General features: G+C 38.0%; 2 protein-coding genes across 2 annotated transcripts; one reads left to right on the forward strand and one right to left on the reverse strand.

The window, feature by feature from the left end:
- The first annotated feature begins 266 nt into the window (after positions 1 to 266).
- tmtops3b (teleost multiple tissue opsin 3b) lies at positions 267 to 4,170 on the forward strand. Its single transcript, XM_043250852.1, has 4 exons — positions 267 to 691; positions 1,304 to 1,632; positions 2,859 to 3,089; positions 3,165 to 4,170. Exons 1-4 carry the CDS (start codon positions 334 to 336, stop codon positions 3,381 to 3,383), a joined length of 1,137 nt encoding a protein of 378 aa, XP_043106787.1. The 5' UTR covers positions 267 to 333; the 3' UTR covers positions 3,384 to 4,170.
- A 6,250-nt stretch (positions 4,171 to 10,420) lies between these two features.
- Positions 10,421 to 26,559, reverse strand: fgf13b (fibroblast growth factor 13b). The gene is made up of 6 exons (XM_043250135.1): positions 26,301 to 26,559; positions 25,931 to 26,080; positions 17,803 to 17,913; positions 17,606 to 17,709; positions 14,080 to 14,278; positions 10,421 to 11,889 (listed from the first exon to the last, which is right to left on the reverse strand). Exons 2-6 carry the CDS (start codon positions 25,980 to 25,982, stop codon positions 11,753 to 11,755), a joined length of 603 nt encoding a protein of 200 aa, XP_043106070.1. The 5' UTR covers positions 25,983 to 26,080; positions 26,301 to 26,559; the 3' UTR covers positions 10,421 to 11,752.
- Positions 26,560 to 27,645: the final 1,086 nt, after the last annotated feature.

A 27,645-nucleotide genomic window follows, 5' to 3' on the forward strand; every position in this document is an offset into this window, starting at 1 on the left:
TATATCTTGGATGACCTGATATGTGTGTGTGTGTGTGTGTGTGTGTGTGTGTGTGTGTGTGTGTGTGTGTGTGTGTGTGTGCGTGTGTGTGTATGTATGTATGTTATGTATGTTAAAATGGCTTGCCACAGATGTAGATAAGCGTGATTAAGTTGTGAGAGGCGTTCATGCTGATTGAAGACGGGGAGGGTCTCTCAGCTGAGGTGGGGGCAAAGCGGGGGCGATAACAAACCGAATCTGTGAGTCTGTATTAATCAACCTGAGAGTCCAACTAACTTTATTCTTCTCCATCTTCTGCATCACAGCGTACAGGTGTGCTCTTTTTAGCCCACTATGGTCACCGTCCGCTATCTGATGGTCCTCAGAGAGTCCTCAGAGAACGGCAGCCAGCTGGACACGTTGACTCCCGTAGATCTGCCTGAATTCAGCCGCACGGGATTCAACGTAGTGGCCGTGTGTTTGGGAGTAATTTTCGCGTTCGGTTTCCTTAACAACTTTCTTGTTCTTGCGGTCTTCGCCCGCTTCCACGTCCTGAGGACTCCGATCAACTTAATACTGCTGAACATCAGCGTGAGCGACATGCTCGTTTGTGTGTTTGGGACACCTTTAAGCTTCGCCGCGTCTGTGCACGGCCGGTGGCTGACGGGAGTTCACGGCTGCAGGTGGTATGGCTTTGCCAACGCACTGTTCGGTAAGCTGTGGCGTTATTATACAGAAAACGCGCGACTTTACCTGGTTCGTAATTTCTAACGCGGTTCACCTATGTCAGATTGTTTCATTAGCTTCGGTTAATTAAGAGTTTAAACTCGCTTCATAAGAGTCGTTCGTTCGGGATTCGGACACTGGTTGCTAAACGAACCGAGTTCGCAATGAATGTGATTCACTGAAAGGGACCGGCTCGTGAGAGTCATTCTGGTTATGTTTTTGAATCACTACTACATTTGTCGGAAAAGTTTTTACTAGCCAAGGTACATTTAACTAATCAATATTCCTGTTTATATGACTTTGTTTTTGTTTGATTATTTCCATTTCAGGAAGAGTTTCATAGAAAACTTTTAATCACTTATTAAATCATTGAGGAAATTCTATAAAAAGCATGCAGAACGTTTCTCTAGATATAGTTAAATGTGCATTTAGTGTTTAAATAAGCCAATTTGTACACTAAAGGCACACTATCTATAGAAGCAAGCTGTACTTTTGTAAAACCATGATGTTAAGGTATGGCCTAAGTGTATAAATGAGCTATTACAATGAAACAACAACAAAAAAAAAAAGATGATGAAAATCTTTTTCATATCAACAGGTATTGTTTCACTGGTATCCCTTGCGGTGCTGTCATACGAGCGTTACAGCACCATTCTCTGCTGTTCAAAAGCAGATGTATCTGACTACAGGAAGGCCTGGCTCTTCATCGCATGCTGCTGGCTGTACTCTCTCTTGTGGACAGTGCCACCACTCTTCGGCTGGAGCAGCTACGGTCCTGAGGGACCCGGCACCACCTGCTCAGTCCAGTGGAACCAGCGTTCCCTGGAAACAAGATCTTACGTCATCTGCCTCTTTGTCTTTTGTCTGCTGCTGCCCCTGCTTCTGATGGTCTACTGCTACGGGAAGATCCTCATTGCCATTCACGGGGTGAGAGAAGAGTGAAAAGGAAAAGGTTAAAAGCGAGAGAGAATGGGAATGGAAGCAATGATTTTGATAAAGAGCTCTCTTCTAGTAAGGCTCATCGATCTTTCTAGCCAAACGTTTGTTCGCCATAAATTAAGCATTTTTCATGCTGCTGTCTGGAACCAAAGTCCTTTGCACACTTATCATCATCATTATTTATGGCTACTGTGCTTTATATACACAACTGGATCAGTTTTAGTATTTAAATGTGCAAAAACTTGTAGTTCTTTCTCAACAAATGCAAAAAAAAAAATATTTAAGCACCCTCGGGCCATCCTAGATTCAATATTTTTTCCTATCAGAACAAATTTGGTGAAATATAGCATTATACACTTTTTCTTACAAACATGCAATTTTTAGCTTGACTAGACGGCTGGAGATGTGTGGATTATTGTGGAATATTGTGATGTTTTATCAGCTGTTTGGGCTCTCATTCTGCCGGCACCCATTCATTACCATCCATTGGTGAGCAAGTTATGTAAATGCAAACTTTTTAAAATCTGTTTTGATAATGAAACAACCTCACTTATATCTTGGCTGAACTGAGGGTGAGAACATATTCAGCAAATTAAAAATTTTGGTTAACCTGTTTCTTTAATTTCTTATTTATTAGGGAATTTTAATTTAATTTAAGGCCCCATAAGTTAATGCATTGATTAACATTAATTAAAAGCAAGCAGTACATCTGTTATAGTATTTATTCATCTTTGTTAATGTTATTAATAAAAAAATACTGTTCATTGTTAGTTCCTGTTAAATGATAAGTCATAAGAAGCATGGTTATATTTGCTGCAATACATTGTATGGGTCAATATTATTTTTGTTTTATGCCATATGATCATGTTCTATGAATGCATTTTATAAATTTCCTACCATAAAAATATCAAAAATACATTTTTTGTACTTCCTTTAAAGGCTATTTTGTCAGTATTTAGATTTTTAAATAGTTTCAAATAGTTGTATCTAAATATTGGCAATGAAAAGATTAATTATTCAGCTTTCACCTGATGTATAACTCTTTATTTTAAAAAAAATGACCCTTACTACATATAACCAACTAGAATGCAATTCTCTTCTAATCCAGTTACAGTTCAAACATTTTTTTGCACAAACATTGTGTGGCGTTTCAAACCAGCCTTGACGCTGTTCTTTGAAAAGCAAACCTCAAAGCGTGTTTCCTCATCTCACAGGTTGCTAAGATCAATCAGACAGCTGCACAGAGGAGGGAAACGCACGTGCTGGTGATGGTGGTTTCCATGGTGTCCTGTTACCTGCTCTGTTGGATGCCGTACGGGGTCGTGGCATTGCTTGGCACGTTCAGTGCTGGTATTGTCAGCCCAACAGCCAGCGTTGTATCATCCGTACTAGCAAAGAGCAGCACTGTTCTGAACCCCATCATCTACATTCTGTTCAATAACCAGGTACGTGCTTCTCATATGCATATTTGTATTCAAAATATCGACCAGTGTTACTGTCAAATCTGGATTTACTGCCAGTTTTACAGGTGCTTTACAGCTTTAATAAGATGTGGACCAGAACCTCCAGCTCATCTCACCCTTCACACAGAAGAAGTTGGTGCTCAACAGGACTGCATCGCTATGGGGTCATATGGTACTACTTCTCCACCTGACACCCCAGACAAGTTCGGGTCCCAGAGGGCTTCGGTACCACAAACTAATAGGACTTTGGTGCTTGTGGTGCATTGCACTTCGTAAAAGCCTGGTATATGAAGGTTCCATCCATGCAACTCAATATTTTTAGAGAGACAGGAAATTACATTGTGTTAATAAGAAAGATACTAGCACATTAGTATTTTTCTTTACTGTTTTGTGTTACAAGTACAATGGAGATATTATTATTTAAATTTTTTTGCAAATTTTGCATGTAATTATTGCCACCAGGTGTCAGTATTTGTTCAAACGTGAAACAATGAAACTTGGGCTTGGCAGCATCCGAAGGTCATGCCTACAGTGTGCACAGAAGTGAAAAAGTATTAGGATTTTAGGTCACCTGAAGCCTCTTACCTGGCGGACTGCACTGTAATAGCAGTGACACATAAACATAAGCTAAAATATTTCAACAGGGATTTTTTTTTCCTTACAGAATTCAACAGCATTTTAAATTGGCAAATGGATTTAATAAATGTAAATGTTTGAATGTTAGCATTTTACGTTCTATTCCATCCTCTGATATAGTACTTTAAAATACTGCAATATTTTGTAGCAGTAATGGAGAAAGAAAACTGTCTTCTTTTTTTTTTCGCTTATGTTTTTTTTTATATATATATCTACCTCATGAACTTGTATTATCTCTTCATTAACAATTATGAGAAAATGTTGAGGAAAATGTAGAAATTTCTGTATAACAGTTCCTTAAAAAATTATATTCAGTACGGATAGTGTTGTGTATCAAACAAGATATAAATATCTTGTAAATCCATATCAACAAATGACTAAATCCATCAAAGTAGTAATTAATATACTATGTGAATTTCTAGGATAATGACCTCTTGAAAAATTAAACGTTTTGTTCCCTGCTCTTTAGCTCTGAGTTCTGTTAAAGTGCCATATGGCATGACCTAAGAGATTTCAGAAAACCAGAAGAGGAATTGTACAGGCTCATTAGTCTGGAAAAGGTTACAAGAGAATGTCTGAAGACTTGGGGCTCCATCAGTCCCCATTGAAGCAGATTGATTACAAATAGAAGAAATGCAGCACCAGTGGTACCTTGGCTGTCCTTCAAAAGGTCAGTATAAGGACATGTCAAAGGATTTTGCAATAAGTGACAAAGTACCATAGAGAAAAATCTATGGATATGCAAGCATAGTGATTAAAATATCATTGTTCCAATTTTAAAGCACATTGCCAAGAGGCTTGTGATCTGAAACCTTAAAGAAAAGTGGGTCATGCAACATGTTTGTTCCTAAACAAAGGGATAAATCACCATCAGAGTGCATCCAAACTGTGGAAATTCCATATATTAGAATAGTCAGGTCAGAGTCCTGACCTCAATCTCATTGAAATGCTGTGGCATGATTTCTATTCAAGGCCATTTGAGGCATCCCAAAAATATGCAAGATATCCCAAAATATTTATGAAACAGCTTGTACAGAGGAATGGACCGAAATATCTCCTGTGCAAATCTGATGAGCAGCTACAGGACATATTTGACAGCGCTTGGGCCCCTGAAAGTTACTAAATATAAGTAATATTCACATAAAACATTTGTGGCACTGTAAAATGTTAAATGACAGAACTGAATTATTATTAAGCACACGCTGAGAGCCTGCTGACATGAATTGAGATCATTTCAAAAGATTGAAACTTTTTTTTAAACTGTTCGTCAGGATAGATGGTGCAGGTTCTATGATTAGCCTTGGCTGATTAAGTTCACAGGAAATATGCGAGGAAGGCTTTCATTAATAGTGCTCCTTGTTCTCATCACAGAATGACTGGCTCTGAAATTGGCTTGTACCTGACAGAGATAGAGCTGCATATCACACTCTCTAATGAGCCAGCAAACCAGTCGATGAGAAAAGAGCTTCAGCTCTGAGAATGGCATGTTGATCTGAAAAAAAAACAAACATCTGAGTTGATAGGGTTTGGTATGCAACAGATGTAAAAAAAAAAAAAAAAAAATGTAATCAAATCAATTGCATGTAGTTTATCAACTTAATCATGATTACTCATAATATTTGCTGGAAAAAAACTAAGCCGTGCATTAAATTTTATTTTCTATAGGCTGGATTCATACTGAAAATATGAACAAAACAAAAATCGGCTGACCATCCAGTGGTCCCAGGATTTTCCTTTTAATATATCATAATGCAATCAGTGTACTTGCCATAATTAAATCTATAATGTGAGTGATCTGTGTATTACATCAAATCCTATTCTCAGTATTAATCTCTCAAGTTCATTATCCCGTCACAAATCTCGCAGCAAGGCAAAGCTTCACATGCATGATTACCAACAGACATTAATTTGGCCTGTCATGTCAGATAATCTATGTCAGTACAGGCCTATTTCAATCTCAGCAGTGGTAAACACGGCTTCAGCAGAAAGGTAATGCATGGACCTCTTGTGATTACAAACCACAATCCTGTGGTTTAATGAAAAAACGCGGCTATTGCACTCTTCCTTTGTATTCAGTTCAGCTTCTTTCCTTTCGGTCTCATGTTCGCTCTGTTCCAATTTCGTTGGAATGGCATCATCAAATTGAACAGCATCATCAAGCTGTCATTTTTGCTCTAGAGATCAGTCTTATCCTTGAACTCTCACTGTTTACTGATCGATCAGGTGAAATGAGTGCCAAAGCCAAACACATACACACATCAGCGCTCAAACCATGAGCCGAGCACAGTTTGAGAAATCTATAAATCACTGACAGTCTTATGGATGTGTCCTTGGATACCCAGTTTGACTGGAAACCTGTTTGTTGAAGATCTGTGATATTACACAAACCTACGCAGTAAAAAGTGTTGTATATGTGAGTTATGCATGCATGTGTGGTGTATTTAAATATATATATATATACACTACGCAATTTTATTTGAAAACGGTCAACTCAAATCTACAAATTTATAGGCAACTAGCACTGACTCGTCCAGATTGTAAAGCAGGCCAAAAGTCTTGGACTGCCTTTAGGTATTGAATCTCCAAAGATTGAGTGAGTTTATTTTGAAGCTAAATTTTCAGCTAGCTTGAGAGTTTTGTGCAGAAGAAGAAGAGTTATTCATTCACATTGTGCGTTTATCTATCTGACTAAACCCTGTATGGACCAAGTATATAGGTTTCCAGAAATTTTATATTTGTAATAATTGTAAAAATATGAAGAAGAAGGAGTTTATAAGAGCCATTTGTTCCTGAATCAGACAACATGGCTCACGGACATGCGTATGCCCTCCATATGAGCAGATATGGGCTATTAGGGATCCACTGAAAGATGAGGCTTTCTCTCTCATCTGTATTTTTGAAAATGCTCAGTGAAGTGCGTGAAGCAATTATCATTGTAGCCAATCACAGACATATATGTTGAGCATATGAACACAATGATCAATCAGAGGTATTTAAGAATCCGCTCAAAACTGCTGGTATCATCATATCTTTAAATTTTAGTACCAATATCAGTGGGTTTTTTTATTGAACCCTAGTAAAATGCTGCTGTGGCCCAGTAAAATATAACTGATAAATCCTCTGCTGAATCTGGAGAATACAGCATAATGACCTGAATATCATTATCTTTGATAACATTTCAGCAACAATATCATGTGTGGTTTCTATCAGCTGTCTAGAATCAGAGCTAAAGATTCAATGATGAATCGCTGTTGATATATATTCAGTTAGATGGGTATGCAAAAAGATCTAAAAAAATCTTGCAATTCAGTTTGATTCATTCGGACAGTTTACTTATGCACTGAATCATTTAGCTAAAGTGGTTTCTCTATAAGTCAGACAACAAAAATAGCTCTGGATGCAGTGATATGTACAGTGATACAAGTATACAACAAAACATATATGTCGGCGATGAAACCGCTCTGCAAGTGAACGAACAGGTAATGATCAAAAACAGTATTATAAATGCAAATAAAAATATAGAGACTTTTTTTGATGGAGGCCTGCGCCCCAGTAGCCTACTTATGAAAGGCTAGAATCGTCCCTGGTTTGCCCTGACACTTCAACTACATTTTTTCGAGCTTTTGTTCACCTTCAGCTGTGCCTCCATAAAATAAAAAAAACTCTGGCGACGCCTCTTTATGGAATGGGGGCGGGTCTACATTGAGCTGTCTAACAGCATATGTGCATGGCTGTATGTGCGGGGATGTATAACCCCCTATGGATTCCGAGAGTCAGCCAAGCTTTTAAAACATGCATAAAACAAACCCACAAACAACACAAGGTTTGATTCTTACATGCATTTTTAACCTGCTCTCTCCATTTAGGAAACAGAAGCCCTAAGCTTCCAGATTCTTCTGATGGCCTGACTCAACACTTTTACGACACATAGAATAAAATATACACATTTCGGTTTCTCTGTCCAGAAACCGAATAGACCTGTAATGTATCTACACCTAAAGTGCAGATACATGCACATATTCATCAGCCCAAAAAAAACTATACGCAAGGGGTTTTTAATAAGTCCTCATAACCACAGAAATCACATCCTCCCTGATTCCATGGCAACCAGTGATGGTACAGGCTGTCAGCCCCGCCTTTCTTCCGCACTCCATCATCAACATTAGAGCCTGCGAGGCAGTACTCGCAGCATACACACACCAAAACAGATGGGAACTTCACACTCAAATCTGCTCCAGCACACTGCTGTACTGTAAATACAAACACAGACCTGCAACTATACTTTCTAGTATCTACGGGTTTGCCAGTGTTATGTAAGAAGTCTTATTAGAACTTGATATCTCGCACAGCAGCTAATAAAATTCTTTTAAGAAGTCGGTGCTCACCGAGCCGTGCCTTTCCTCTATAGAGTCCAAGTTGACCGTGGCAGAGTTAGAGTGACCATGCATGACTGAACAAAGCTGGCGCTGTATAGCCTGCTGTACATGCGATTCAGTCCAGACTCACCCTCCTTCCATTCATTATTTTCATTTACTGGTGCAGCACCGAGCACAATTTCCTGAGTGCTGCTCTCAGAATCAGATTTTAAAACGGCAAATCAGCACTGAGCTGTCTATCATAACTTCACTTCTCCATCTCATTTCCTTTCTTCAGTATCTACACATCTATCCGTCCCATATCAGTTAGTTTCTGCTTCTCGTTTAGGCACCACATGGCAACCAACCAGGTGATGTCACCTCCTCGCTACCGCAAGTAATGCTCTTTTAATGATGTGAAAGTTAATGAATGCAGTGTCTTCAGCGCCTTTCCCAGGGGCAAATAATCTTGTCTCACTGGGTTTATTGGGAACCAAAGCCCAGTTCATTCAAAATTCATTTCAGGTTATGAAATATTTACATAGGATTTGATGGCCTTAGCAGTGGTGATGTAACCAACTCAGACTCACCCAAGGAGGTTCTAGAGAAACTTTTAGTCCTTTCACACTTGAACTAGTTAACAATGGGTCAGTCTCACCAGGTAATCAGAATCCTGGGTTATCTTAACAATTACCCCGGGTATAAACAAAGAAAACTAAAAAAGCTAAAAATACAGGAGAAAAACAAACAAGTGTCATTGAAAAACAAATTTAAACCAACTTGATAGTCGACTGCTATTAAGCTTTCTCTGAATGTACACTAAAGGTAAGACTTTTGTCTGTGTGTTTTCAGTCACTATTTTATAATGTTTTCTCCGCAAATGGTGAAACATTTGCATTTCCATAACTGTTCAATGCACATCAATATAAGCATGCAATTGGGTGTCTGTTTCTAATCATCTAGTCACAACATTCTAACACCACATCATTTCACAATGTACAAGTTAAAAAGCAAAACTTGAAATTCCTGCCTTGAATCCAACGGAGTTAACAACTAAGTGTGAAATGCGCCAAATGTAGATTTTAGAATACTCAGAAACTTAAGAATGCATTGGTATATGTCAGCCAAAAATAATTAAAGTTGAAGCTATTTTATGTAATTTCATTTTCTTCTGCTGCTTTACAATATTGGTCTGCCCCAAATGATTGACTGCATTTTAAACACCTTCAAAACACAATCAAGCGAGGCCATCTACCCTTTTTTTCAGTGCATTTTCATTAAAATGTCCCTATATACATTATTTAATGGTTTGATCATATTTGAGTGAAATAGAGTTCAAGTAGATGGTCTTTAAATGAGGCCTATATCATTTACAGTACATTAAACAACAGAAGATGGTTTTCCAATGGCCTTCCCATAGGTTATGCATTAGACGTGATCAAGGTTTCATTACAGCACTCCAGTGAAGCAAAGCACAACAAAATCAATTTCTTCATTCACGGTGTCTTCATCAATATGAATTCATGAATAAAAAACAGGTAGAACTATCTACTTAAAAATCAAACAGTGCTCGCTGACCTGATGTTTATTCACGAGTTATGGTTTAAATTCAGATGAATTCACCACTGTTTATGCACTGCTGTGCCAAAATGAACATTGAGTACGTTCCTAAGAGGTCGTGAATGTCACAGAGTCTGCATATTTAAAGTGTGTGAAGAGTGACAAACTGACAAACTGGTACACAACAACAAATTCATCATTTAATTAAAAACATCTTTTTATGTAAAGTTATTTGCTACTGTTGTCATTATATCTGTCAGTCAACATTACTAATAACTGCAGCCCAGTACATGTCAAAGCACTGTCAATTAACTTGTTATTAAAGATGCAAGCGATAATACCAGCCTTTTTATATGAAATACATTTTATTTTAGATATTTTGTTTTGTTTTGGAGTCTATCTGTCATAAATGAGAGCCCTATTTCGTCTTTAAACATTACATACATAAACACAGATATGCCAAGATCATTTGTACATATTTATTTTACATAATTATACAACATTATAACTCCACAAAATGTATATATTTTATACTATGTTTAATTAAATAGTATTTTATATTTAATATTACATTTCTAATTCATGTATTGGCTACTTGATTAAAATATTAGAATTGTTTTGTTTGCTATTAGTAAAATTTAAAGTTCGTATTTTACAGTAGCGCTGTAATAACATACAATGACTCTAAATTGATGAAGAGTTATCAAGTGCATTGAAAGCGAAAGTCACTTAACAACACATAATCAAACATCATGAGTGCTCTGAACATACAAAACATTTTATTCAGTGCAGCTTCTTAAATTTACAACAAATAATAAACAGGCGGGTAGCAGGATAAAATGCATATATATACATTTGTATTTTACTCCAGTATCCATTTGAGCACATGGTTCCATATTGTAGGTAATATACATAGCCACATAACATGCAGCGTCCACTGTCCCCCATGCATTAAATATGCTTCATACATACATACATACACACATACATACAACAGAAGAGGATTTTGATCAAACTTATAAACAGGGGCTGCAGCCTGAATAACCATAAAAATGAATGTTCAAACACAAATTATTTACTTCTGCTGATTTAGCCCTGTAAAAGCAATGGAAGCTATCTCTAGCTTGGTTTTAATTACATTTTTGTTCACAAAAAAGGGGGAAAAGACCTGCCCTGTTTTTATGTAACGAAAATCTCGGGTTGGCATTAATCAATAATTTAAACATTTTTTTAGAATTGACACTTCTCCAAGATGCTGGGTTCCCAAATTAGTAGGGGAAGTAAAGGAAGACATAAACAGCCAAAAAAACAAAAACAGGGACGTACAGCGAGTAGCCTTATTCTATCCTGAATACATTTCCTCTCACTAAATGACATTCACTCTTGCGGTTTTCTCAACCATCTGTCTGAGGGAGCTGAAATTACACAAATTGACTTACCTCCATACAAAGAGACTAATGACATCTTTGGTGTGCAGACAGACTGAACCCTAAATCTGTTTAATTTGCAGAATAACAATGTGTGGGGGGAAGCTGAAAAGACAGAAAAAGAGAAGCGAGGAGCAAAAACGCCTCATCTAAAAAGCACACAACAATGAACCGCTGCCTCAAAAAAGCTGAGCTGAAATACTTATATCATATGTCCAAAGACCTTTGGGATTTCTGCCTCTATATACCGATAAATGGGTCGCACAAGCTGCTATTGTCATGTTGTACTTGACTTAGCGCTATGGAGTTGGCATCCCTAAGAAGAAATGGAGCAAAACACAAAAGTAGGTGTTCTAGAAGATTCTGTGACAATGCCACAGGAGAAAACCACAGCTCTGTATGCTACACATGGAAACAGGGATGGCCCGCAAACGGACGCAGACCCCTACGTCAGAAAGATGGCTTGGTTTGTTTGTCTCACGAGGTTGACCTGCAGAAGATTGTACAATGTAGGTTTGCACTTGTGTTCTCATCACAGTGATTTCAGGAAACACTAGCTAGCGACCAGCTAAGGGTTTCACTGCACTCTTGTAAACGCGTTTGTGCTGTTTAGTTGATGGTAGAGTCCAGCAGCTGTACAGCAGCAGACCGCAGTTGTGCCCTGCGGTTATGTTGACTCATTCTGGCTCAGAGTCTTGCCGCCATTGAGCATGGCCGAGGCGCTGCGGCTCTTCGTTGGAGTGCCACTTCCGGAGCGGGAGAATTCGGTCAGGTCGTGGAGCGACGGCTCTCTGTACATGGCAACTATATGAGGGAGACACAAGTAACAGGTCTCATGAGTCTCATGTTCAGGTCGTAACAGGCTTGTGTCCTTATTAGTACATCGATAACTCCTATTAGTGTCGCTAGGGATGGGAATCACAAGGAATTTAATGATTGCCGTTGCTTAAGGGTTACATATACTGAGATGTGTGGTTCTTATGAACTACCGAAAATATTATTCTCCACTTATTCACCATAGTAAAATGATGTATGGATAGTATATAGTATTTATCACCTCATGATGTGGGTTTGTATTAATACATCACGTCCGGCAGGCATAAGGGCTAGCCACCAAAGTTCAAATATTTCAACACAAACAGCATTAGTTAACATGAACTAAGAATTAACAATACTTCAGCATTTATTCATCTTAGTTCATGTTCATTTGCATCATTTACTAATACACTATTGAAATCACTATTTGTGTTTGTTAACATTAGGTAATGCACTGTGAACTAACACGAATAAACAATGAACAACTGTATTTTCATTAACTAACATTAACAAAGATTAATAAATAGCGTAATAAATGGATTGCTAATTGCTTTTCCATGTTAGTTAATACATTAAGTAATGTTGACCAAGGACACCTTATTGTAAAGTGTTACTGAATGTTTGATTTTATTTAATTATATTTTATTCATATGTTACTGCTATGCCCTATTTTAAAAAAAAATACATATATAGACACATAAAGGCAAAAGCAGTGTGATTTGTGTTTTAAATCAATTTTTATTTTTATACCAAACTTGATATAAGGATGATTCTCAGCTATTAAAAAAATCTACTAAAATCTACACACGGAAGTTAAAAACGAACATCCTGAAAGTCGTTTGAACCAGTTCCAAGTAAGTACCCTATGCAGCACAAAAACACCTGCTTGCAATAAAACTAATTTTGTGCTGCATGAACACACCATAACTTTATTTAAAAGCTAATTGCATGGAGCTTCCATGCTCATTTAAAGCAGACTAATGTCTAGCCATCTTACAGTAGCTTCACTTATGACTGCACACAAGCAGCTGCGCTTTTTGATTTCCCCACTGATTCAGCTAGTTCAGAGAAAGAAAGGCACCAATTTAATTCAAGGAGGAAAAAACTGCATATTTCTACAAGGGGTAAAATAAGGTGTGCCTATATGTCTTCTTTGGTGGTCTGTTTTCTCTTCAATGGGATAGCGATATTTTAAACGTTGGGGGTTTTCTGGTTAACGCAGAAAATTATTTTGATATTAACATTCTATTGCATTTTGCCTTAATGGATGCAAAATAAAATGTTTTTAAAAAATCTATCATTTTAATGCTGCAAAGGAATTTAGGCATCACAGCTGTCACATCTCTGGACTCTTTGTTTATGTTTTTTGTCTCGTGCCATGTGCTCCCTGTGCCCTGCCTTCCCTCCATGTTAATTATATCATTGTCATCAGCTGTGTGTAGTTAATTTAGTCATTTAACCCTGTGTATTTAAGTCTTGTGTTTTCAGTTCCGTTTGTCCGATCGTCGATGTCCATACCTGTGTTTGTCCTGCCTGGCTGTTCTACCTGCCTGCCTTTGTATCTTTATTTTGCCATTTTGGAATTAAATCAGTTTAAGTTTATTTTACGTCTCGTGCACTCAGTCTCGCGAAAGTGCGAACGTGACAACAGCATTATAATCTGCAGAATTTGAGAATATCCATTTTTAAGATTACATAATATACTATGAACAACTTTAACCGGCCCTTAAATGAAAACTGGGGAAATGAGCATGAAAAGCTTAACTTCCGATGCATCCTAATGCTGATAAAATAAAACAACAACGAGAAAACTCTAAAATAGCTGATAAAATGTAGTAGTAGTATATAATGCACCTCTGACAAAATCTGCTTAGAAAGTTAGTTAAGCTGTCATGTTTACAGCACTAGTTTAACCAGTTTAATGGCACAGATGCCCCCTTGAGCATGATCACGGTTATGCAAGTTTGTACAAACCAAGCTTTGCAAAACATCCGCTTTATCATTCCTTCAAAGAGCACATTTCCGTCCTTAACACCAAACAACCGCAGAGACATTCTGGAAAGCCAACAAGTTACTTGAATGCTTCCACTACAATCAGCCAATATCTCCTCAGTCTAAAATAGATATTTTTAGAAAGCCATCAGCCTGACAATTGGTGTAGAAGACACTTGAACAAACCTTTGAGAGGTTTGGGGATGAAGTGTGCAGCCGGCTTTGTCTTCTTTACATGGTTGCCCTTCATTATTTGACCCTCTTTGTTGAGACCCAGGTACCAGCCTCGGCCCGACTGCTGCTGCCGATAGATCATTGACGAGTAGGTCACGTAATAGTTCTCAAACACTGACTCTTTGAATTTGCACTCTGGCGTGAAGTGCTCCTGTGAGAGTAAAACGGGGAAGAGAAGACAACAGAGACATAAGAGACAGAGAGAATGAGGGGAAGAGCAATATTCGTACATGTTTGTGGAGGAGTATTTGCATAAGAGACTGGAAAAAAAATGTGTGTGTGAGCTCGTAGAGAGATAAACAAAGCGAGAGCAGACAAATTTAAGATGAAGATGGTCCAGACCAGCCTTGTCGATATCGCACATCACCTCATCATGATTTGTCTTTAAACCTGAAGGTAAATTCCTCTGATTGGAACCATAATAAGTGGTCTAAACGTGGCAGCACGTTGTTCTGTGTGCTTTTGCTCTAGTTTGTGGTGCAGATTGATTACCATTAAACTCCTGAGGCCTGAAACACTTTGACTCCTTCCTGCGGATCAATACATTCATTCTGGGGAAAACAAGCTCTCGAAATCAACAAGGAGATACGTGTATACCAGCACGACTATGGGTGCGAGTTTGAGTATGAATTCACATTTCCAGTGTTATTAGAAGCGAAAGTCATCATAGACTGTAAAAAAAAATATTTTTAACCCTAAACTATGATTATTGGAAGATTTTAAAATGAGTATTATTTATTACAACATTTGTGTTTAATTTAATGTGTTACTTGGCATTTCTTTGCAACTATTTTTGAAAACTGCTAGCAATTTCTGAGTGAAAATTGTTATACAGCTTATTTTTTCAGTGTATTTTGGTAAACTTCAGCGGTGGTAAACTGAACTTTTTATCAGTGCCATTTAAAAAAATCCACTACTGACTACTGAGGAAAGAAAATTAAGAGATTGATTATGTAAGAGAAGAGAAATATGTCAAATTTGCAGTCATTCCTTCAGCTGTTGTGTTAAAACCCACACATATCGGCGTTTAACTACTTTTCTTGCATTTCCTTCCAAGGTAATATAACCCAAGTATTGAGTTATAAATGTACATTATATTTTTAAATGAACATATAATGTTAGATTTACAATGCTAATAACTGTGGAAACACGTCATCGCAGTCTGTGAAAAGCAGTCCATTTCTGTGGGCAGGCGGTCAGACGCGAACCCACACACAGTTGAAATACAAAAGTACAGTGTAAACTGTTTCTGCATTATGAAAGCACAGATCTGGCCAAGACTTTCAAAAGCCACTGCAAATCTTTAGCATTCTAATGCCAGCAATGTGCCTCAAAATGTCCATTTTGAATTGACAGAAGCACTTATTGGCACAGCACTAAATTATTAATCTCGCCACAGCACATTTAATCAAAGGAAAGAGGCAAGGGAGGCACTCGCAAAACAGAATATCCATTAGAGCATTATTGTGATTTCTCCATATTTAAAAACTGCAGAGTAGATATTGGGCGGAAAACTTTGGGTATGATGATGTCCCAGGAGCCTTCTATAGATAGTTCAAATACAAAGCAATTAAATGAAGTGTGAATTATCTTCGTGTGAATGCGAGGTGCTAACAAGCATGTCTAAATATGCCATTATCTCCTCTTTGAATATGATCACGATACAACGCTGTGAATAAATAAGAGAGGCAGATGGTGTTTGGGCAGGAGTTGGATCTCATTAACTCTTCAGTTTATCGATTGCCCGCTGTCTGGAATCCAACCTGCAACCTTTAAGTTAACCGCTTGGATCCTCCGGCATCCATGATGCTGTCTAAGACATACATTTAACTACAATGAGAGCAGCAGAGACGAAATGTGGGATGTTTACTACTGCCCTGATCTCTGAAGAGCCCACAATGTGTAGGTGGGACTCGCAAAGATGCACTACACTCTTAAAAATAAAGGTTTTTTACTGATATTGAAGTTTCCACGAAGAACTTTTAACATCCATGAAATCTTTCCTACCTGGTCCCATGGCATAAATGTAGCTTTGTGCACTTTTTAGCGAGACAAAATTTCCACTAATTACTTTACGCTAACTGACAGAGTTTCGATTAATAAAACATATTTCGAAGCGATATTAATGTGCAGGGATATTTGAAAATGTATGCTTTTAAACGTTAGCATCACAGATATCCGGTTTCAGTAGCTCACAGAGTGCGAAGATGTACTTTATAGGCGAGGAAATAATATGAAATAATATTAAATTAAAGTAGGCCTGTATCCAATTTATTCATTTTTTGATTCATATGTTACATTTTAAAACAATTTTAAAACAAATAACAGCACCGCTTTTCTTGTACGTGGTCTAGTTGATATTCTGTATTTTTGAGGCTCTTTCGTATCATGCTGTGAGAATTGAAATACAGACTGAACAACAGCTCCAAACACCTGACCACTGAATGAGCATATGATACACAAACTACAGCTATCGTCTGGATAAAGCAAGCCAATGTCTCGTAAGGTTTTGATAGATAATGAAGGTAAAGACACTTACAGTGACATACAACATCGTACTCTAGGCGCACTGATCACTAAAACACCATCATTTTGCTTGAACACATTTCAGTATATTGACGTAGTTGTCAAAATGAATGTACAGCGAGTGTTGTATAACGGATTCTCACCAAAGAGGCATGTTTTGGAGAAATATGGCCATCAGACGCTCCAAACACAAACGCAATAGCTTGTTCTGACAACTGTTTAATCACGGTTCAGTAATAACACCGAGCCACTTTCAAATCGGTTTGTTTTCACGCATCCAGAATGTTTCCATTTTTTATTTGTATATTTGCGTTTAGTGATTCTGAATAGAGCCATATTCATTTATATGCAGTCTTTTGGCACCTCCCAGTGGTCTTATTTATTACCGTTACTTTTTAATTGAGCTTTAGTTACTTCTCAGTACTTTTAAGTGGTAATAATTGGTTGCTGTGACATTTTTGCAAAGTATGAAAATTAATGAATATTTTTTAATATTTACAAATTTTGTTTAAAAAATGTTTTATGGATTTGAAAAGTAGTAACACAAGAATGCGTAGGTTTTTGTTAAAAGAAAAGGTTACGTTGGGGGCTTGCAGTATTGATTCGGAGACCAGTGGGGGTTTGAGTAAAAAAAGGTTGATAACCACTTTGATAGAGCATTAATTTTTAGCAACAGTCCACGGATATTTCGATTCTGAACCGCCGTAATACATGCATATATCAACGTAATAAAAATGTGCCGAGGTTCACATATTGAACCTGGGTTTTAGCACCATTTCTCTTTGAAACTGCGGCAAAACAAGCAGTAAGGCATGTAAAAACTGTGTTGCACAAAAAGCGCAGGTTGAATCTTTATATTGGAAAAACGGTTCTGCAGATTATTAAAATGTTCTTCACACACACACAAAAAACACATTTCAGAGCCATTGTATGACGAGACTGTCATACTTACAGATGTATACAGGTAGCCTTCATTGTTCATGGCCAGGTAGAGCTTGGTCTGGACACCCTGTATAGCCACCACTCGTAACCCAACGGGGATGAGGTTGAAAATAGCTGTGAAGTTACAGTACAACACAGAATTGAACCCATGGGAAAGAAGCGTGTCGGCATGGTCGAGTTTAAACATGTTACGTGTAGCAAACCGACCATAGCTATTATCTTCCTCTTTTGTACCATCGATGGTCCCATCAGCTTGGAGTTGTAGATGAAAGCCTTGTCGACTGTAGAGCTTGGTGACTATCCCCTTGAGCTGAGGCTCTGTGGAATTGAGACAACACAATTTAGGAGAACGAGGGGGAGTTAGGGTGTGCAACAGCAGATTATATGGGGTGAGGAAGGAGAGAACATCCAGCACAAAGGCACAGCTTGTGAAAGCCAAGAAATGACTGTTGGAAAACCATAAAATGTGAATTGTGAAAACATAGTGAGTGCTGGTGCCAACAGGACCCAGGCATTTGCCAAGCATGCCTCAGTGCTGAGGTGATAGATAACTACGGCTTATGTAACATGCATTTCAGTAACACCCTGATTCCGGTTAACTGCTCCAAAATTATGTTGCAAAACTGTATTTCCTCATTGTATACAATAGAAAATGAGCAACAAGAACACAAATCACATTGTTTACCTATTCTGTGCTATTCATATTTGATGACGCTGTAAAATAATGAATGATTTTAGTCACAAACAATTTTCCAATAAATTAGCTACAGTAATTCTCATTTTATTCGCCTGCGGTTGTTTCCTTAAAAAGCTATTTCTAGCTGACCTGGCCCTTAGAATAACTTTAATTGATGTGATGCAAGGTAGTCAAGTTTTAGTACAATATGTTTGACAAATGTTTAGCTATTATGTATTTTGCTGTTATTAATAATATTTCACATTTTTATATGGTTTTGTACTATTTTCACTGTGATTGTGAATAAGTACTCTGAGCACGAGTACACCAACAAATGCATTTTTCGATGGTATAGTTTAAAAAAATCCATTTATATCAGCCTACCGACAAGAAACCCACTATATTCACTCATGAAAGATTTTCACATTCCACGTTCACGTATGCTTCAACCAACAATTTAAAAATAAAGGTTCTTTATTGACTTTGATGGTTCATGAAGATCCCTTAACATCAATAAAAACTTTTCATTGCACAAAAGGTTCTTTAAAGTGGAAAAAAGGGCTCTTTCGATTACTTAAACTTTACACTAGGAAAAAATTTTATCTTTTAAGAACTGTACACTAACCTTGGAAAACCAAAATGTTACTTATACGGCATTACCCTTTTGGACCTTTATTTCCAAGAGCGTACCAGCAAAACACCCACTTTATTTACTCATGAACACGATCCATATTTATTGCAGAATGAGAAGTAAACAAAACACTGAATATATTCAAGACCAGCCAGTGCTCCTACTAACAAAATACGCTATGAAAATCCACCTAATTCAAGTCAACATAACCCGAAGAGTGCCACACATCTGTTTAGCCAAGTCTCTGATCCAGACTGCATAGACTGCATGGTATCTAGTGTAGAACAAGTGATGAGCCGTGTGCCCTGATGATATTGCAACATCAGCTCTAGCTCAAAAAGAAGCCAGTGCTCAAAAGCAGCGAGCTGTGAAATATCCCCGTTACTCTGCGCAGCGGATCTTAGCACACAGTTCAGACTCCTTCGTAGGGAAGGAGTTAAAGTGCAGTCACAATTTCTTAACACGGTCAACTGCGACGATGACGAGGATGGGAGATGATGAAGATGATTGATGGACATGAGGAAAGTCTGCTAAAAAAAAGAACACACATAACATCAGACCTGGCCGCCTTCTCTTGCGTTTCTTTGAGCCGAAGAGTTTGACACGCGAGAACAAGTTGAGCCTGCTGGGCTTCTCGCAGTTCCCTATGCTCTTGTTGGGGCTGCTGGCGCAGCGGTTGGCATTGGCTTTCTCCCGCTCCCTCGCCTGCCTCTTCTGCCGAATGAGGGAGCTGGCGATCGCTGCGGCTGTAGCCAGTTTGGCGTTTTGTTGTGGCGACGCGTCCCAGATTAAAAATGACCATATGTTGTGTATGTTAAAGTCCTGTGCGCTCAGAGCATTGTCACGGAGGACGAAAAATCAATACCCCATGACGGACTGCGTAATGGTCATTTCAGAAGTCCGCTGTCGTCCCCGCGAGGATCGAGCATATTTTTTTCCTATTGACAAATCACTTGGTTTGAAGCCTTCACAGCCGTCTCGTTCAGCGTCGGCTGCTGTGCCCTGACATGGTGCAGCGGATCCCGGACAGCAGCTCCTCTTCTTCTTCTCTCCGGGGAAAAGAACTGTCTTCTAAAAAACGTTGCCTTTTTGTTGCGCGCTTGTGGGAGAGAGGAACGCGTGCCATTGTGCCATGATCCGAAGCTTCACTAAGCCATGCGCTGATTCAGAAAAATGAGCACCTGTTAACACACCGCGGCTGAGGATATAATTAAATATTATCTTCATGTGAGAAACAGAGGAAGAGAGAGAGAGAGGGAGAAATAGAGAGAGGGGAATTGTGTCGGAAAATAGTGAGCAAGAGGTCCCGCCTTTCAATAACGCAGCCTTTAATTGAAGTTGAGTGGATTAATCGGCTTCCCCTGCAGATGTGCTCATGTTTTCAGCAGAGGAGATCTGCATAGGTACTCAACAGATTCCCCGTCCCTGCTCCCCAAGACCGCCCAAAATACGGAAATTCAGAGGCGCAGGAAACAGCAGCTGAACTCAGCTGTCAGCAATATGATCCAAGAAGGAAAAATATCCACATCCACTAGTGCGGAGCTTCCAGATCGCTCTCTTTTCGACACTGGGCTGGATTGCAGCAGCAGCAGCAGCTCGTTCTCCTCGCAGTGGCTCCTGCAGCAGCACGGCTTCGGCGGCTGCATGGTGACAGACAGCCCGAGAGACGTGACTGTGGTCTTCAACAAGCCGCCGTGTATAAACAGGCAACATTAGAGCCTCCTGAAATGAGGAGTGGCCTTTGTGGCACACATAATCTACCTCGTTAGCGGTCCTTTCCTTGTCATACACGTTTTGAATTGATTTGTAGAATTAAACGGAAAAATGTTTTGTTAAAAAAACAAAACAAAACTGTGGATGCCAGAACTTTACTAGATCTTCATACATGCATATCTCATTTAATGCTGTAATGTCAATTTAACAGCGAATTTGTGATATTTACATCTGTTACTGCAATACATAGACAAAAGAAGGCCATAAGACAACTTAAAATTGATTAAAAAATGCCTCTACATCGACTGAATAATAACAAACACCCATGAAGTAAATAATGTACTAAACATTGCCTTAACAATATTGTCAACAAAACACAACAACTGAAAAATAAGAGGAAATTAATGTTTACTTAAATACTTAAAAGATGGTTCATAGGGGGATTTTGGGAGCGCCACTTCCACATTAGTTGACAGGCAAGATACTTTTTACTTATAAAACATGACAACATTATGTTTACGAATAAATATAAAAGTATATTATTGTTTTGATAAATATAATTTTGCATTTATAAGCTAATTCATATTTTTAGAATAATAAAAAATAATAATAATAATTTTGCACTTTTAAAATATATAAAGTATTTTAAATACCTTTACTGTATTTGGTCAAGTAACCTGCAGTTAATTATTTAAAAGATTTTTATATTATTTTGAAATAACCATCAACCTATGTTAATTCACATAATTAATATTTTTCACTCAATGCTCAATCCAAATCTAGTTAATTTCGATATTACCATAAGCTCATTATTTAGATTTTTGCAATATATAAGTACAGATGCTGCCTACTAAAAAAATATATATCCAAATTAAAAAAAACGACCCACTTAAACTACTGAGTTCCAGGACCGTGGACAGCACTAAAAACCCACGCTTCTCTGTTAGTTAAAAACAAAGCCATTCAAACACTCAAACATGCCATTATCGCATTAGAAATGTTTACACCTCATTAATTTGTTTAACTCCTATTAAGAAAGCCCTTATGATTGGATATCTGCAGATATCTAAAAGTGTACCTGATACAGATCTTCTCAAGGGAAACGCCATGCTACTCTCAGAGGCATCCAAAGGAGGCTTTTATTCTTTCGCACTTCTTCACAGTGTGCAAAAGCAAGAAAAAGGGCGTTGCGAACTTTCAACTAATTCTCATGAGTATTCCGTCCATTAAAAGAGCGCAGCCCAGTGATCATAGCAGATCATTATCGGCTATTATTGACAGACCACTATGAGTTTAGGGCGCCTTATCAATGATTCATCAGATGCATCTGTGATACTGCCAACTCAAACATTCTCTTCAGGGTCATTCACAGCAAGAAGCTAAAGAGAGAAGAGAATAGAGAAGAGCACGCACTCTTAAACTTTTGAGATAAATGAATTCTAATCACAAACCATGGGGTTTACTTAAAAGTGTACGCTGGATAAATCCAGCTTATAGTCAATAACAAATTACAGTATTAGTGTTGCCAAGGCAGCATCGTGAAAAATAAAAGGGCAATAAATAAAACCCATTTGGATAAAAAAAGTCCTGCTTCTAAATATTATTCTTGGTAATAAAAGTGTCAGAGATCTGGCTGGTTTGCAAGCTCAGAAAACCATCCACGGTTTAGGAACAGTCCAGAAAAGCAGACCCAACCAGCTACGTGTTCAGAGAGGGACTAATGAGATATCGGCGTAATGAGGAAACGGGGTTTTTCCTCAAACGGGGGAATCTAATTAGTCTGGCCCTCCTTCCTGTTATGTGTTGGGCCAACATGCGACACAACCGAGCATATTTTACTGCTCATCTAATGCAACTAATCTAATGTGAGTTTAAGATCCTATCAAAGTCACTGTCATATACGCAAGTGTTTTATGTAATCCTGTTATGCGTACGCAGTCTCTACTCATCCACATTAAATCTCCAGCGATTGTGACTTCTATCAATTCTTGATGTCTTTACAGATGAGGAACTCTGAGCTGGAGCACTTTTTATTTTCCACATTCAGTATTTCATACGCTGCTATTAACAAATATGTTGTCTTTGTTAGGAACTGAATTTAATTGGACGGACAATAAAATAAAGTCTTAATCTAATTTATTAGGGCTATTACACCTCATGGTTTATGGAAGTTAAGAGTCTCAAAATGGCATAAAAAATATATATATTTAAATTAAATCTTTATTTCCAGCCAGCTATTAAACACATTACTCATTAACAATTAACTTGGACAATTTAAACACATTTATATGATCACAAAATATTTAATTTAGCTAAACATAAGACTATTTGCCTAAATAGTTAGAAAATAGCCTACTTTAGTTTTATGCTTCTGTTTTCAGCCACCTTTCCAGTAAAAACAACAACCCCACCCTGATTAAGCTGATCTCAAAAGGCACCACTAGATGGCGAGAAAACATGTGAAATGGACTTAAGTTCATCATCACGTTCAAGCGTTCCTAAAGTGAACAATAAAACAGACTCGGATATCAAATACAGTGTGTATACATGCAAGAGAATATTTTAATTGTGTGGGTCAAGAGGAGACAGTGTACTTAGCATCGCTTTACTTTTCTGTTCATTAAAAAATATAATAACATCACTTGTGCAGTAAAACAATAGCATGTGTTGCAATGGACACTTTTCACATTTCACCGGTCATAGTAAACTTATAGCGGCGAATATAAACTACAATAATAACATTTTGTATTTCTAAAAAAAATAGTTGTCACAAAAAAAGGGGGATCAAGAGTTTTTAACTTTTACCAAGTGCGACTCGTTCCTGGATCAACGTCTTTATTGACCCCCGGAAGAACACTACGGTTAGCCAATCAGATTGGAAGAACACGTTCATAGCGTTCGTGAGGTTTAAGGCTTACAATAAGCGTTTGATGCTATTACATCAGTGCCATTCATCTATCATTAAATTTGATTTTAGGGATTACACGTGTGCAAGGCTAGGTTTACGTGTACAGATGTGGTTAAGACCAAATCTTCGTAATAAAATGTCGACCTTGGCAAAACTACGACGTGCTTTCACGTTAGCCAGAGGAGATCGAGAGTTTAAATTTCCCGCCACTCTCCGGCCGTTAGAAGATTAGTTAGCTAGTTTCAATGCCTGCGTGATATTACAGTTTAGATGTAGAAATATAGCCCTACGGTAAAAAATGAAAAATTTACTACATTTGTGCTGCTATGTGGAAACGCGTCGTCACAGTCTGTGAGAAGGGTCCATATAAAACATTTACAACGCATGTTATTTCCTTTGTGATCGTAAGGTGTGTTTTTTGTTCTCCATGATCAAACAAAACTATGGGTCTTTGCTTATCATACGTGAAAGTGCTCATCGGGCAGTACTGATAAACTTCCCATCTCGAAACAAACCTTCAGTATTTTCTTTTTTCTTTAGAGCGAAGAGTTTCCAGAACGGACAGCAAAAGAGCTCCTGACATTTACTATGAAAGGGTGAGTTTTCTCTCTTATCTACAGCGAGAGACTGAGTTGACTCCGTCCGCAACAGAATGTACTCCTTGCCATCTTGAACAGTGTATACTTCAACATAATGACAGAACGACAAGTATTAGGGAAACATTATGGTGCGACATAATACAGCCTGAACATCAATTTTACACGACACCGACTCGTGCAGGCGTGCACGTACACGCGCTCGCGCAGCGGGAGGCCGAAAGCCACAAAGAAGGGCTAAATGAGTTTAGAAAGATGATACTGACATCTGGTGGTAAAGCTATGGATTTAATGAAACACTATATTCTTCTATAAGTAAATAACTTATACACTTGTGTTTTCAAATATGACGAATTGGTGACTAAGCTAAACACAGAAACAAATATGAGAGTATTAGGCTTTTTCAAGTTTTTATGAACTAGTCACATGTTTTAGTATTATTTTCACTTAATTGTTTCAACATATCTACAATGATTTTATATATATATATATATATATATATATATATATATATATATATATATATATATATATATATTTAGTTACTTTTATAGTCCACATACTATAAGATCTTGTCTACACATGTGGTGTAAAGCAATACATGTGATGGATTTTTGTCACTGGCACTTTTATGAGCTTGCAAAGTGTAAATCACCGGGGCTTCATCGTGACAAATCAGTTTTTATTAGCATCAACGTCCCAGTGTATGATGCATCCTGAAGGACACTCTTATGAAACATGGACACCCGGTGGTGACATAGTGACCAGAATTAAAGACGTAATGAAGGTGTTCTAAATGTTCAATTAAAACTCCAAAGAAGCCTAATCTCTTGTTTAAGCTGAATCCCCACAGGTCTATTAAATATAATTAAAAGCTGTGTCTTTTTAACGACCCCTCATTTCATCTGGCCTCGCTGTAGATGTGTAGATTGTTCCTCACTTTTCCATGACGTAATAAACTTTAATGAGTTTTTCCCGTAACAACTTAATCAAACCTAATCCTCTGCACAACAATTAAACTCCCTCTCAGGGCTTGAGGACAGCTATATTACTCATGACCCAATCACACGACACACGTTAGAAGATATTACTAAAAAAAAAAACAGGCATGCACTTTGATGCTTGCTGACCTTATATAAAATGTTATGCAATTTATGTCCAGTGAAAGAACCACTGTAGACACTAAAAACAGAATACATCTGCTTTATACAGCATGCTATGTATTTTTAATGAGGCAGCCTCTCCGCCTCTTTGTCTCCATGGCAATAGGTACCCAGCCTACATCCGTGAACTGAAGCGCGGAGAGCGCCTGTGTCACGCTCCGGGAAAAAGAAATAAATGCACATACAACCCTTTTATTGCTATAAACGCCTTTTACCAAAAGAAAGGGGTTTTAGTCAAAGCGCTTGTTTTTAGGTAAAGTGTGCGAAGAGTGAAAAGCTATTTTTCTGCTTCTCGTGAAGCGCACTCGGCTACAGTAGATTTAAAGTGACCGCGCCACCGTTAATATGATCGCAAAATAAACATCACACTTGTTGGTCGCACATATCTATAATCTTAAAAGCCCTATGTAGATATATAGCGACATGTTAAGTTACTCTTTGTAGAGGCCTAATAGATCGCTGGCTACTACCGCCGAGAGAATCAATTTTTAATGATTTTCCGCGCGACGCTTGACATCGGGTTATTATTAATTGCAATCGTCTACATAAGCAGATCGTGCGCCCTTTTTTGCAGAATCATAAACAATGAGCATGAATACGTGGAAAGGAAAAAAAGGTTTAAGTAAATTGATACATGTGATTTCTTACCCTTGGTTGCATCCTTGTCTTCTTTCGTCTTTAGTAATGCTTTCCCGCTCATAGATCCCAGTTTTGATGAGGAATTCCAGATGATAACTCACACCAAATCGGTCCGATCATTTAAAACTGGCTCTTCTATTAAACAGTGGCCAACCCCCCCTTAAAGGAACCAGAGCGCTGTTTATAACGGTTTCCCATTGCACGATGTCTTTAAAATGATGTTTTTCACATATTTTAAATCAAAGAACACATGGCATTCAGCATAAACCAGTTATGCACGCTTTTCCAATCACACTCATCAAATTACCCACACAACTTGAATAAGAGGTTTAATTAGATGAATTTCATGCAGTGGATTTTAATGCTGCTGACTGCTTACCGTTTGCTGGTCGTTATTATGTTCTCTGGCAGGTGTGCATAGCGCTTTGTTCCATGTGACAAAAGACAAGGCAGCAAAGCAAGGCGTGAAAAAAATTGTAAAAAGGAATGAAATGAAAATGCAAAAGGCCACTTGTCGAGCTGTTTCGGCGTCGTTCAGTTTGCGGTGTGCAAGATTGCAAGTCGAGCGCTCATGATGTGCTTTGACACATCAATCAGACCACATGGCGGTGCATCACCCCCGCTACGCAACTATTGAGGTCGCGTTGTGGAGCCCAGTACTAAACTTCACCACGTGACGCGTGACGTCGCCTGGCGCTTCAGTCATCAGAATACTCTCGAGTTGACAAACATGACGTAGAACATCAAAGCCATTCATCAGCTGAACTCACCGCAAAGGTAAAGAGTAGTTACAGGGCAGTAGGATAAAAAAAACATAATTGGCAAGACAGTCTCAATGATTCCAAGGCTGAACGAAAATGACAGTATTTCAACAGGTGATGGACTCATTTAAAACTATCATTTAAAAGACTGTACAATAAAGGGACTTTTTTTTTACTATATATGCCTGGTTTAGTTAAAATAGTTTGTTACAGTTTGCATTAGGCTGCTAACTTCCATAACTGTCAAATTTTGTCTGCTGTAATTTTCGGCTGAGAAATGAGCTCATCCCAGGAGGCAACCATCTCATGAAAATAATCGTCTGACCAAGATGCATCACGGGAGAAATGCCATAGAGATATAGTATTGACTAATTAAACCCCTGAATGTCATTGTTATTTCCACTTCATTCCACCCTCCATGAGCAGCATTAATTATGTAGCTTAAACTTCCTGTTTGACTACCACAGAGAAGTCTAATCTTGTTACATAAAAACCATGAAACAAGTTTATTGTCGGATATGAGCACTATAAATATTTAAATTCTACACTTTTAAACTAGATCTGTCCGGTACCTTAAATGTTTAGCACTAGATACTGTCAAACAGAAATTCAGTTTCTGGAAGGAAACGTATGTGTGCTTATTTACCTTGAATCACTAAAACATCAAACTTGCTTTATATTTTTCCACAAGGATTTCTTCAGTTTCAGTTGTCAGAGGCTGTAGTTGTTTGCTAAATAGCACTTCTCTCAGCACATTACGTCAGTGTTTGTTGTTTCTTAAGTTTAATTTTAAAACCATAAACTTGTTTTAGCAACCATGAAGGTCTGTTGAGAGAGCAGTGTTAGTCAGCCAATTCTAGTCAATATTTGCTGGGTCCCAAGTCTGAACTGAGTTCTCTGACTCAGCAGAAATAATAATAATCATGACTCGGAAATGTGAATGGTATAAATCATCCCTAAGAA

This window comes from Puntigrus tetrazona, chromosome 10, assembly GCF_018831695.1.
Source record: "Puntigrus tetrazona isolate hp1 chromosome 10, ASM1883169v1, whole genome shotgun sequence".
Taxonomy (NCBI): domain Eukaryota; kingdom Metazoa; phylum Chordata; class Actinopteri; order Cypriniformes; family Cyprinidae; genus Puntigrus; species Puntigrus tetrazona.

What these genes read in the sequence shown, in the direction of transcription:
- tmtops3b (XM_043250852.1), top strand. Translation starts at nt 334, where the DNA reads ATGGTCACCGTCCGCTATCTGATGGTCCTCAGAGAGTCCTCAGAGAAC. An exon ending in CTTTGCCAACGCACTGTTCG is followed by an intron (nt 692 to 1,303) that starts GTAAGCTGTGGC and finishes TCATATCAACAG; the next exon opens with GTATTGTTTCACTGGTATCC. An exon ending in ACATTCTGTTCAATAACCAG is followed by an intron (nt 3,090 to 3,164) that starts GTACGTGCTTCT and finishes ATTTACTGCCAG; the next exon opens with TTTTACAGGTGCTTTACAGC.
- fgf13b (XM_043250135.1), bottom strand. Translation starts at nt 25,982, where the DNA reads ATGAGCGGGAAAGCATTACTAAAGACGAAAGAAGACAAGGATGCAACC. An exon ending in AAGGCTACCTGTATACATCT is followed by an intron (nt 14,279 to 17,605) that starts GTAAGTATGACA and finishes TTACTCTCACAG; the next exon opens with GAGCACTTCACGCCAGAGTG. An exon ending in CATCCCCAAACCTCTCAAAG is followed by an intron (nt 11,890 to 14,079) that starts GTTTGTTCAAGT and finishes TCCCTCATATAG; the next exon opens with TTGCCATGTACAGAGAGCCG.